The sequence below is a fragment of the Engystomops pustulosus genome, chromosome 4 (genome assembly GCF_040894005.1).
Source record: "Engystomops pustulosus chromosome 4, aEngPut4.maternal, whole genome shotgun sequence".
Classification (NCBI taxonomy): domain Eukaryota; kingdom Metazoa; phylum Chordata; class Amphibia; order Anura; family Leptodactylidae; genus Engystomops; species Engystomops pustulosus.
In genome coordinates, this window is record NC_092414.1 from 206790169 (window position 1) to 206803474 (window position 13306).

Genomic DNA, 13306 nt, shown 5'->3' on the forward strand with positions numbered 1-13306 from the left:
TAGAAGCAGTGATGTTACTCTATATATGGACAGCAGGTGTAGTCAGATGTAGAAGCAGTGATGTTACTGTATATATGGACAGCAGGTGTAGTCAGATGTAGAAGCAGTGATGTTACTGTATATATGGACAGCAGGTGTAGTCAGATGTAGATGTAGTGATGTTACTGTATATATGGACAGCAGGTGTAGTCAGATGTAGAAGCAGTGATGTTACTGTATATATGGACAGCAGGTGTAGTCAGATGTAGAAGCAGTGATGTTACTGTATATATGGACAGCAGGTGTAGTCAGATGTAGAAGCAGTGATGTTACTGTATATATGGACAGCAGGTGTAGTCAGATGTAGAAGCAGTGATGTTACTGTATATATGGACAGCAGGTGTAGTCAGATGTAGAAGCAGTGATGTTACTGTATATATGGACAGCAGGTGTAGTCAGATGTAGAAGCAGTGATGTTACTGTATATATAGACAGCAGGTGTAGTCAGATGTAGGAGCAGTGATGTTACTGTATATATGGACAGCAGGTGTAGTCAGATGTAGAAGCAGTGATGTTACTGTATATATGGACAGCAGGTGTAGTCAGATGTAGAAGCGGTGATGTTACTGTATATATGGACAGCAGGTGTAGTCAGATGTAGAAGCGGTGATGTTACTGTATATATGGACAGCAGGTGTAGTCAGATGTAGAAGCAGTGATGTTACTGTATATATGGACAGCAGGTGTAGTCAGATGTAGAAGCGGTGATGTTACTGTATATATGGACAGCAGGTGTAGTCAGATGTAGATGTAGTGATGTTACTGTATATATGGACAGCAGGTGTAGTCAGATGTAGAAGTAGTGATGTTACTGTATATATGGACAGCAGGTGTAGTCCGATGTAGAAGCAGTGATGTTACTGTATATATGGACAGCAGGTGTAGTCAGATGTAGAAGCGGTGATGTTACTGTATATATGGACAGCAGGTGTAGTCAGATGTAGAAGCAGTGATGTTACTGTATATATGGACAGCAGGTGTAGTCAGATGTAGAAGCAGTGATGTTACTGTATATATAGACAGCAGGTGTAGTCAGATGTAGCAGCAGTGATGTTACTGTATATATGGACAGCAGGTGTAGTCAGATGTAGAAGCAGTGATGTTACTGTATATATGGACAGCAGGTGTAGTCAGATGTAGAAGCGGTGATGTTACTGTATATATGGACAGCAGGTGTAGTCAGATGTAGAAGCGGTGATGTTACTGTATATATGGACAGCAGGTGTAGTCAGATGTAGAAGCAGTGATGTTACTGTATATATGGACAGCAGGTGTAGTCAGATGTAGAAGCAGTGATGTTACTGTATATATGGACAGCAGGTGTAGTCAGATGTAGAAGCAGTGATGTTACTGTATATATGGACAGCAGGTGTAGTCAGATGTAGATGTAGTGATGTTACTGTATATATGGACAGCAGGTGTAGTCCGATGTAGAAGCAGTGATGTTACTGTATATATGGACAGCAGGTGTAGTCAGATGTAGAAGCAGTGATGTTACTGTATATATGGACAGCAGGTATAGTCAGATGTAGAAGCGGTGATGTTACTGTATATATGGACAGCAGGTGTAGTCAGATGTAGAAGCGGTGATGTTACTGTATATATGGACAGCAGGTATAGTCAGATGTAGAAGCAGTGATGTTACTGTATATATGGACAGCAGGTGTAGTCAGATGTAGAAGCAGTGATGTTACTGTATATATGGACAGCAGGTGTAGTCAGATGTAGAAGCGGTGATGTTACTGTATATATGGACAGCAGGTGTAGTCAGATGTAGAAGCAGTGATGTTACTGTATATATGGACAGCAGGTGTAGTCAGATGTAGAAGCAGTGATGTTACTCTATATATGGACAGCAGGTGTAGTCAGATGTAGAAGCAGTGATGCTACTGTATATATGGACAGCAGGTGTAGTCAGATGTAGAAGCAGTGATGTTACTATATATATGGACAGCAGGTGTAGTCAGATGTAGAAGCAGTGATGTTACTGTATATATGGACAGCAGGTGTAGTTAGATGTAGAAGCAGTGATGTTACTGTATATATGGACAGCAGGTGTAGTCAGATGTAGAAGCAGTGATGTTACTGTATATATGGACAGCAGGTGTAGTCAGATGTAGAAGCAGTGATGCTACTGTATATATGGACAACAGGTGTAGTCAGATGTAGAAGCAGTGATGTTACTATATATATGGACAGCAGGTGTAGTCAGATGTAGAAGCAGTGATGTTACTGTATATATGGACAGCAGGTGTAGTCAGATGTAGAAGCAGTGATGTTACTGTATATATGGACAGCAGGTGTAGTCAGATGTAGAAGCAGTGATGTTACTGTATATATGGACAGCAGGTGTAGTCAGATGTAGAAGCAGTGATGTTACTGTATATATAGACAGCAGGTGTAGTCAGATGTAGGAGCAGTGATGTTACTGTATATATGGACAGCAGGTGTAGTCAGATGTAGAAGCAGTGATGTTACTGTATATATGGACAGCAGGTGTAGTCAGATGTAGAAGCAGTGATGTTACTGTATATATGGACAGCAGGTGTAGTCAGATGTAGAAGCGGTGATGTTACTGTATATATGGACAGCAGGTGTAGTCAGATGTAGAAGCAGTGATGTTACTGTATATATGGACAGCAGGTGTAGTCAGATGTAGAAGCAGTGATGTTACTATATATATGGACAGCAGGTGTAGTCAGATGTAGAAGCGGTGATGTTACTGTATATATGGACAGCAGGTGTAGTCAGATGTAGAAGCGGTGATGTTACTGTATATATGGACAGCAGGTGTAGTCAGATGTAGAAGCAGTGATGTTACTGTATTTAATGGACAGCAGGTGTAGTCAGATGTAGAAGCAGTGATGTTACTGTATATATGGACAGCAGGTGGAATTGAATCCTGATATTAAGTTCCTGGCACAAGGAGAAAGGGTCTCATGGAGAAGATCAAGAGAACATAACAAGATTTAGATAGACATGTCAAGAGTGAGGGATGGGGTGAGTTTGAGTGCACAACCTCTGACATGCAGCAGGTAATGTTTATGCATTAGGTTATAAATTACAAACCAACCGGGTTCTGCGATGCAGTTGTAGATGGAGGAGATTGCAGCAGGAATTTGTGCGTGGGGTTGGGGTTAGGGTTATATTAGGTATGGGGGGAGGTGGGGTGTAGTTGGCATGAAGACACAGACCAGTTTCATGGATGGACACATGAGATTCATAGTGCATTTTGGATGAGTTTTTTTTTGCCGGGGGCCAATATATCAGAGGGATAGAGAGAGACATGAAAAAGACAAGACAGAAATACACTGATCATTATAGTAGAGAGGGAGCCCCACAGGGCACTGCTCCACCCATTCAGAGCACCGAATTACTGACACAGGTTAATGCACCACTCGCTTATAGCACAGCACCCATGAGACTGGGCACGGTACCATCCACACATGGCACTGCATCACACACACCAAGGGCACTGATACAGAAATCTGCAACACCCAGCAAAGCACTACTCTACTGTCATGGAGCTTTATGCCACTCTCATACAGCATGACATTTTAACACAGGGCACATCCACATACACTCAGATCAAAATCTACTGACACAGGTTGATATACTATTCAGATAGAGATCCATCTATCAAAGTTGAGCACTCCACTCGACAAGAGCAGCTTCTATGTACATTGAGCACTGTATCACTCAGTGTATATGTATACACTGTATACATTACTTCCTCAGAGCACTGTGTACTGACACAGGGCACTGAATCACTTCCTCCGAGCACTGTGTACTGACACAGGACACTGCATCACTTCCTCAGAGCACTACATCACTTCCTCAGAGCACTTTGTACTGATACAGGTCACTACATCACTTCCTCAGAGCACTACATCACTTCCTCAGAGCACTGTGTACTGACACAAGTCACTACATCACTTCCTTAGAGCACTACATCACTTCCTCAGAGCAGTGTGTACTGAAACAGGACAATACATCACTTCCTCAGGGCACTGTGCACTGAAACAGGATACTACATCACTACCTCAGAGCACTGTGTACTGACACAGGACACTACATCACTTCCTCAGAGCACTGTGTACTGAGACTTTATCACTTCCTCAGAGCACTGTGTACTGACACAGGACACTACATCACTTCCTCAGAGCACTGTGTACTGACACAGGACACTACATCACTTCCTCAGAGCACTGTGTACCGACACAGGACACTACATCACTTCCTCAGAGCACTGTGTACTGACACAGGACACTGCATCACTTCCTCAGAGCACTACATCACTTCCTCAGAGCACTTTGTACTGACACAAGTCACTACATCACTTCCTTAGAGCACTACATCACTTCCTCAGAGCAGTGTGTACTGAAACAGGACAATACATCACTTCCTCAGAGCACTGTGTACTGACACAGGACACTACATCACTTCCTCAGAGCACTGTGTACCGACACAGGACACTACATCACTTCCTCAGAGCACTGTGTACTGACACAGGTCACTACATCACTTCCTCAGAGCACTACATCACTTCCTCAGAGCACTGTGTACTGACACAAGTCACTACATCACTTCCTTAGAGCACTACATCACTTCCTCAGAGCAGTGTGTACTGAAACAGGACAATACATCACTTCCTCAGGGCACTGTGCACTGAAACAGGATACTACATCACTACCTCAGAGCACTGTGTACTGACACAGGACACTACATCACTTCCTCAGAGCACTGTGTACTGACACTTTATCACTTCCTCAGAGCACTGTGTACTGACACAGGACACTACATCACTTCCTCAGAGCACTGTGTACCGACACAGGACACTACATCACTTCCTCAGAGCACTGTGTACTGACACTTTATCACTTCCTCAGAGCACTGTGTACTGACACAGGACACTACATCACTTCCTCAGAGCACTGTGTACTGACACAGGACACTACATCACTTCCTCAGAGCACTGTGTACCGACACAGGACACTACTTCACTTCCTCAGAGCACTGTGTACCGACACAGGATACTACATCACTTCCTCAGAGCACTGTGTACTGACACAGGACAATACATCACTTCCTCAGGGCACTGTGCACTGAAACAGGATACTACATCACTACCTCAGAGCACTGTGTACTGACACAGGACACTACATCACTTCCTCAGAGCACTGTGTACTGACACTTTATCACTTCCTCAGAGCACTGTGTACTGACACAGGACACTACATCACTTCCTCAGAGCACTGTGTACCGACACAGGACACTACATCACTTCCTCAGAGCACTGTGTACTGACACTTTATCACTTCCTCAGAGCACTGTGTACTGACACAGGACACTACATCACTTCCTCAGAGCACTGTGTACTGACACAGGACACTACATCACTTCCTCAGAGCACTGTGTACTGACACAGGACACTACATCACTTCCTCAGAGCACTGTGTACCGACACAGGACACTACATCACTTCCTCAGAGCACTGTGTACTGACACAGGACACTGCATCACTTCCTCAGAGCACTACATCACTTCCTCAGAGCACTTTGTACTGACACAAGTCACTACATCACTTCCTTAGAGCACTACATCACTTCCTCAGAGCAGTGTGTACTGAAACAGGACAATACATCACTTCCTCAGAGCACTGTGTACTGACACAGGACACTACATCACTTCCTCAGAGCACTGTGTACCGACACAGGACACTACATCACTTCCTCAGAGCACTGTGTACTGACACAGGTCACTACATCACTTCCTCAGAGCACTACATCACTTCCTCAGAGCACTGTGTACTGACACAAGTCACTACATCACTTCCTTAGAGCACTACATCACTTCCTCAGAGCAGTGTGTACTGAAACAGGACAATACATCACTTCCTCAGGGCACTGTGCACTGAAACAGGATACTACATCACTACCTCAGAGCACTGTGTACTGACACAGGACACTACATCACTTCCTCAGAGCACTGTGTACTGACACTTTATCACTTCCTCAGAGCACTGTGTACTGACACAGGACACTACATCACTTCCTCAGAGCACTGTGTACCGACACAGGACACTACATCACTTCCTCAGAGCACTGTGTACTGACACTTTATCACTTCCTCAGAGCACTGTGTACTGACACAGGACACTACATCACTTCCTCAGAGCACTGTGTACTGACACAGGACACTACATCACTTCCTCAGAGCACTGTGTACCGACACAGGACACTACTTCACTTCCTCAGAGCACTGTGTACCGACACAGGATACTACATCACTTCCTCAGAGCACTGTGTACTGACACAGGACAATACATCACTTCCTCAGGGCACTGTGCACTGAAACAGGATACTACATCACTACCTCAGAGCACTGTGTACTGACACAGGACACTACATCACTTCCTCAGAGCACTGTGTACTGACACTTTATCACTTCCTCAGAGCACTGTGTACTGACACAGGACACTACATCACTTCCTCAGAGCACTGTGTACCGACACAGGACACTACATCACTTCCTCAGAGCACTGTGTACTGACACTTTATCACTTCCTCAGAGCACTGTGTACTGACACAGGACACTACATCACTTCCTCAGAGCACTGTGTACTGACACAGGACACTACATCACTTCCTCAGAGCACTGTGTACCGACACAGGACACTACTTCACTTCCTCAGAGCACTGTGTACCGACACAGGATACTACATCACTTCCTCAGAGCACTGTGTACTGACACAGGACACTGCATCACTTCCTCAGAGCACTACATCACTTCCTCAGAGCACTGTGTACCGACACGGGACACTACATCACTTCCTCAGAGCACTGTGTACTGACACAGGGCACTACATCACTTCCTCAGAGCACTGTGTACCGACACTTTATCACTTCCTCAGAGCACTGTGTACTGACACAGGACACTACATCACTTCCTCAGAGCACTGTGTACCGACACAGGACACTACATCACTTCCTCAGAGCACTGTGTACTGACACTTTATCACTTCCTCAGAGCACTGTGTACTGACACAGGACACTACATCACTTCCTCAGAGCACTGTGTACTGACACAGGACACTACATCACTTCCTCAGAGCACTGTGTACCGACACAGGACACTACTTCACTTCCTCAGAGCACTGTGTACCGACACAGGATACTACATCACTTCCTCAGAGCACTGTGTACTGACACAGGACACTGCATCACTTCCTCAGAGCACTACATCACTTCCTCAGAGCACTGTGTACCGACACGGGACACTACATCACTTCCTCAGAGCACTGTGTACTGACACAGGGCACTACATCACTTCCTCAGAGCACTGTGTACCGACACAGGACACTACATTACTTCCTCAGAGCACTGTGTATTGACACAGGCACGGCCGGCGCCAGCACCCAGCTTACCCAGGCAAGTGCCGGGGCCCCAGAAGGGCCCATGGGACAAACTGGCAACATAATTAAGCTCAATTACATCGGCATACTTTGCCGATGTAGTTGAGAGAAGCGCCTTAGTCACAGTGCCGGCGCGGCTGACAGGGGGCGGCACAGCAAGTGGACCCTCACACAATATAAGTGCATTGGCGCGGCCGAGGTATTTCTGTTGCGGAGCTTCTAATACTGTGCAGGACGCTGCCGACATGATGACGTCACGCCGCCAGTGTCCCCGCTGCTGCACGGTAGACACTGCTGTCACTTGGAAGATGTAGAAGATGTGTGCAACGCTTTAGGTAAGTTAGCGTTTATTATTTTTATCTGGTCACTAATAATGTGTTTTTTATTAATTCATGGAGCCTGTCTGGGGGGGTATATTAATTAATGGAGGGTGGTGTGTGTGTGTGGGGGTGTATATTAATTAAGGGAGCCTGGGGGGGGGGGGGGTGTTGTATATAAATTAATGGAGCCTGGTGGGGGGGGGTGTATATAAATTAATGGAGCCGGGGGGGGGGGGGGGCGGTGGTGTATATAAATTAATGGAGCCTGGGGTGGGGGGTGTGTATATAAATGAATGGAGCCTGGGTGGTGGTGGTGGGGGGCGTATATAAATGAATGGAGCCTGGGGGGGGGGAGTGTATATTAATTAATGGAGCCTGGGTGGGGTGTATATTATTTAATGGAGCCTGGGGAGGGGTGTATATTAATAATGGAGCCTGGGGGGGGGGGGATGTATATTAATAATGGAGCCTGGGGGGGGTGTATATTGGAGCCTGGAGGGTATATTTATTACTGTATTCTGGCTGGGGAGGGGTGTATATTAATTAATTGTGCCTGACTGGGCGGTGTATATTAATATTGGTATCTTAAGGTTCTGCGTTTTTTAATGCCACCACATGAGTTCACTGTTAAGGGGCCCAGTGAGGCACTGTCGCCCAGGGGCCCACTGAAACCTGGAGCCTGCCCTGAAAACGGGGCACTACATCACTTCCTCAGAGCACTATGTACCGACACAGGACACTACATCACTTCCTCAGAGCACTATGTACCGACACAGGACACTACACCACTTCCTCAGAGCACTATGTACCGACACAGGACACTACATCACTTCCTCAGAGCACTATGTACCGACACAGGACACTACATCACTTCCTCAGAGCACTATGTACCGACACAGGACACTACACCACTTCCTCAGAGCACTGTGTACCGACACAGGACACTACATCACTTCCTCAGAGCACTATGTACCGACACAGGACACTACATCACTTCCTCAGAGCACTATGTACCGACACAGGACACTACACCACTTCCTCAGAGCACTGTGTACCGACACAGGACACTACATCACTTCCTCAGAGCACTATGTACCGACACAGGACACTACATCACTTCCTCAGAGCACTATGTACCGACACAGGACACTACACCACTTCCTCAGAGCACTGTGTACTGACACAGGACACTACACCACTTCCTCAGAGCACTGTGTACTGACACAAGACACTACATCACTTCCTCAGAGCACTGTGTACTGACACAGGACACTGCATCACTTCCTCAGAGCACTGTGTACTGACACAGGACACTACATCACTTCCTCCGAGCACTGTGTACTGACACAGGACACTGCATCACTTCCTCAGAGCACTGTGTACATGCTCTGAGGAAGTTAAAAAAAATAAAAAATACTTTCAGTAGGAACTACTTATACAAGGCATTATATTTCAAATTTCTGGTATATACTAAGAGAGCACTGCACAACTGACATATGGTTGTAGGGATTTAACAAGGTTTCTCTCTTTTGCTGCACCAGATTTACAGTGCCTTGCGGTAGGTCTCTTATCAGTTTTGCACATGGAGAGACTGAAATTCTTCCCCTTCTTCCTTGGAGAACAGTTGGACCTCAGGGAGGTTGGATGAAGCGTTTGTGTTTTCAGCTCTTTCCACAGATTCTTGATTGGATTCAGGTCTAGACAGTGACTTGGCCGATCTAACACCTTGTGAACCTTCCATTGTAGATTTTGCTTTATGTTTGGGATCATTGTCTTGTTGAAAGATAAATCTCCATCCCAGTCTCAATTCTTTTGCAGACTGCAACAGGATTTCTTCCAGAATGGTCCTGGATTTGTCTCCTTCCATCTTCCCATCAATTTTAACCATCTTCCTTATCCCTGCTGATGAAAAGCCCAACCCTTGATGCTGCCCCCACCATGTGTGATAGTGGGGATGGTGCCCCCACCATGTGTGATAGTGGGGATGGTGCCCCCACCATGTGTGAAAGTGGGGATGGTGCCCCCACCATGTGTGACAGTGGGGATGGTGCCCCCACCATGTGTGATAGTGGGGATGGTGCCCCCACCATGTGTGATAGTGGGGATGGTGCCCCCACCATGTGTGACAGTGAGGATGGTGCCCCCACCATGTGTGACAGTGGGGATGGTGCCTCCACCATGTGTGACAGTGGGGATGGTGCCACCTCCATGTGTGACAGTGGGGATGGTGCCCCCATCATGTGTGACAGTGGGGATGGTGCCACCTCCATGTGTGACAGTGGGGATGGTGCCTCCACCATGTGTGACAGTGAGGATGGTGCCTCCACCATGTGTGACAATGGGGATGGTGCCTCCACCATGTGTGACAGTGGGGATGGTGCCGCCACCATGTGTGACAGTGAGGATGGTGCCTCCACCATGTGTGACAATGGGGATGGTGCCTCCACCATGTGTGACAGTGGGGATGGTGCCACCTCCATGTGTGACAGTGGGGATGGTGCCCCCACCATGTGTGACAGTGAGGATGGTGCCTCCACCATGTGTGACAATGGGGATGGTGCCTCCACCATGTGTGACAGTGGGGATGGTGCCGCCACCATGTGTGACAGTGGGGATGGTGCCACCTCCATGTGTGACAGTGGGGATGGTGCCCCCATCATGTGTGACAGTGGGGATGGTGCCCCCACCATGTGTGACAGTGGGGATGGTGCCTCCACCATGTGTGACAGTGGGGATGGTGCCGCCACCATGTGTGACAGTGGGGATGGTGCCGCCACCATGTGTGACAGTGGGGATGGTGCCGCCACCATGTGTGACAGTGGGGATGGTGCCGCCACCATGTGTGACAGTGGGGATGGTGCCGCCACCATGTGTGACAGTGGGGATGGTGCCGCCACCATGTGTGACAGTGGGGATGGTGCTGCCACCATGTGTGACAGTGGGGATGGTGCTGCCACCATGTGTTACAGTGATGATAGTGCCTCCACCATGTGTGACAGTGGGGATGGTGCCGCCACCACGTGTGACAGATACGTGCTTAGATACCAGGTAAAACTATAAAGTTGAATATGGAATCTCAGGGGAACAATTTTTAGCTAAAAGACAGGTGTCAGATAGTTACTAGGGCTCTATGGGCCTATTAGTCTTCATGAACCGATCTTACAATGCCATGGAAGGCTCCGGTTATCTTTTGTAAACTGGCTATAGGATTGTGATATGTTAGTGATGTGGAAAGTGCCTCCTTTGTGCATTTAAGAGTGAATGTAAGATTATGGCCCACATGAACACAGCACCTTCTTGTACGGTGCCTGCTTGCTCCCTTCTTTAGCGCCATATCCCTGGCTTTTTACTGGGTTGATTTTGGTATGGTTTGTCTTTGATTACCCTGCTTCTCCATCTGATGACAGAAGTGTTGACTAATTAGAGCCACACAGATTGGACATGTGACACAATGGCACTGCTAAGGATCACTCGGTACCTAGTGTGAAGTTGGTGGTAAAAAAGTGGAAAAGCAACCAAAGCAAAACCGACCTAAAGAAATCCAGTACAATGCTGCAGAAAAGCACCTAAATTCTTCTCTAGACTTCTCTACACATCTGTATTACAGCAACCAAAGGATTATGCCACAGCGTCTAAATGATGAATCTATAGAATATTTTTATACATTTATAATGAGTCAATGTGCTTGATTCTGGCTCTTGATTTATACATAGGAGCCCTCACTTTCATCTGAGCACACATTATATATGTCCTATTGTAAATGCATAGGGTAAGTGCCTACCCAATACAGGCTCCTAGATACAACCACACAAGCCACACACACTCCTGCTCATGTGTACACTGCCATCTGTGATGCTCTGCACAGCAACACTCAGGGGGGGCTCACAGAACCTCTGCAGAGAGAACACGTTTCTATCATTCATGGGAACTTACCCAGAACTCTGTAACCACAATATCTGTAATGCTTCCGAGAACTGTCACAAAGTCAAAGATGTTCCAAGCATCACGGAAATAGTTCTGGAACAAAGAGAAGATAGAAGGACTAGCATACGAGTCTTACCACGGCCAGGACACTTGTGATTACTGAAAGTATACAGGGCTCCACTGTAGGGCCACTGTAGGGGTAACTACTAGTTTCTTATAGAAGCGTCATCTTGGTGTGAAATGCCATTGTTGATTGCATTGTGAATACAATATATGAACAACAAATACGTGGTCTTAGTATTAAACATTTGTAATAATTGTATAATAAACTCACCAGAGCCCCAAAAGCCATGATCTTCAGCAGACACTCCAGGGAGAAGAGCGAGGTGAAGACAATATTAAATGTTTTTAGAACTTGTTCATAAGTGTTGGTATATCCATGGAACTACAAAAGAAATGCAATGTTATAAATCCCATATGTAAGACAGGGAATATACAGGTCATAATACATTGAAAACAATAAGAAGCTCATAATAATTGCTTCCAGCTAATCACAATCTGTACTTGGGAGACTTCCATATTTTGCCGTTTCTACTCGCTGTTTGCTTTTCATTATGGATGGAGACCTTCATAAGGCTGTTCTAGAGGAGACCCAGGCAAAGGCATTTACTTACTGATACTATAACCGATAAATCTTCTATAATACTTTATTATAACATCCAAAGTATATCCCAGATTATCCATGAGAATACCTTCCCTAAATTGGTTAAACCTCTTCCATGTACCGTCATCAGCACCTTTGTTGGCAATGGAAGATATGAGCATGAACTCGTCTTACCTTCATCATTAGCACTATAGTGTTCAGGGCGATCAGAGCCATAATTGTATACTCAAACGGGGGAGAGACCACAAATTGCCACATCCGATACTGAAAACTTTGTTTGTTCTGTGGCATATGGCGGGTAAGCGGCTTGGCACTTATAGCAAAATCAATACATGCTCTCTGTAAAAAGATTTTAAAAAAGTTCATGTTATCATCATTGCAGACCTCATGCGTGTGTACAGATGCAGAACATCACCCAAAGGATAAGAAACCAAATGTTTTTTTGTCCATCACATGTTTATTATATTTTCTGCTTCATATGTAGTGCCTACAGATCTGTAATACTGACCTGTGTATACCCCACGAGGTGCTGTGCGAGTTCCATGCTGGTGCCTATGTTGGGTGTATAACTACCTCCCCCTGGTTCACTGCATATGTGAGACCTCTCCATACTCATTGCTAGGCAGTAACAGTGGTAAGTGAACCCAGTCTGACGCTCACTGCACATGAGTTATGCAGGACAGCAAGTGCGGGAACTGAATATTACAAGCAGATAACGTCAGCCTGACGTGGGCTAGGTCGGCAAAATAACACACACCTCTTGGGGCTCGCTGAGACTGCTGCAGGGTGCCAGGTAACCTTACAAATTGGATTTTATAAGTATAGTAACTGTAAGCTAGAACACGAGCTAGAATAATGCTGTGGGAACCAGTCATCAGGTTTAATAGTGAAAACCTGAAGACAGGTTTAAATTCGGATTAGATAATTATTGAAAAAGTTCTAAAA

The 13306-nt window shown here is 46.0% G+C and overlaps 2 protein-coding genes across 15 annotated transcripts in view; one reads left to right on the forward strand and one right to left on the reverse strand.

Moving 5' to 3' along the window:
* Positions 1 to 13306, forward strand: part of LOC140128194 (surfeit locus protein 4-like) — a 319398-nt gene that overhangs the window by 114011 nt on the left and 192081 nt on the right. The gene's annotated exons all lie outside the window — the stretch shown is intronic.
* The window catches only part of CACNA1A (calcium voltage-gated channel subunit alpha1 A), a 224356-nt gene that overhangs the window by 64591 nt on the left and 146459 nt on the right, over positions 1 to 13306 (reverse strand). For all 12 annotated transcript variants that reach the window (XR_011855123.1, XR_011855122.1, XM_072149702.1 and 9 more), the window contains exons 29-31: positions 12536 to 12700; positions 12032 to 12142; positions 11707 to 11790 (exon numbers count right to left, since the gene is read on the reverse strand). Coding sequence is in view for 10 of the 12 variants with exons in the window: in XM_072149702.1 (XP_072005803.1) it covers positions 11707 to 11790; positions 12032 to 12142; positions 12536 to 12700 (360 nt within the window). In the remaining 2 variants the exon portion in view is untranslated. The remainder of the gene's footprint in view (positions 1 to 11706; positions 11791 to 12031; positions 12143 to 12535; positions 12701 to 13306) is intronic.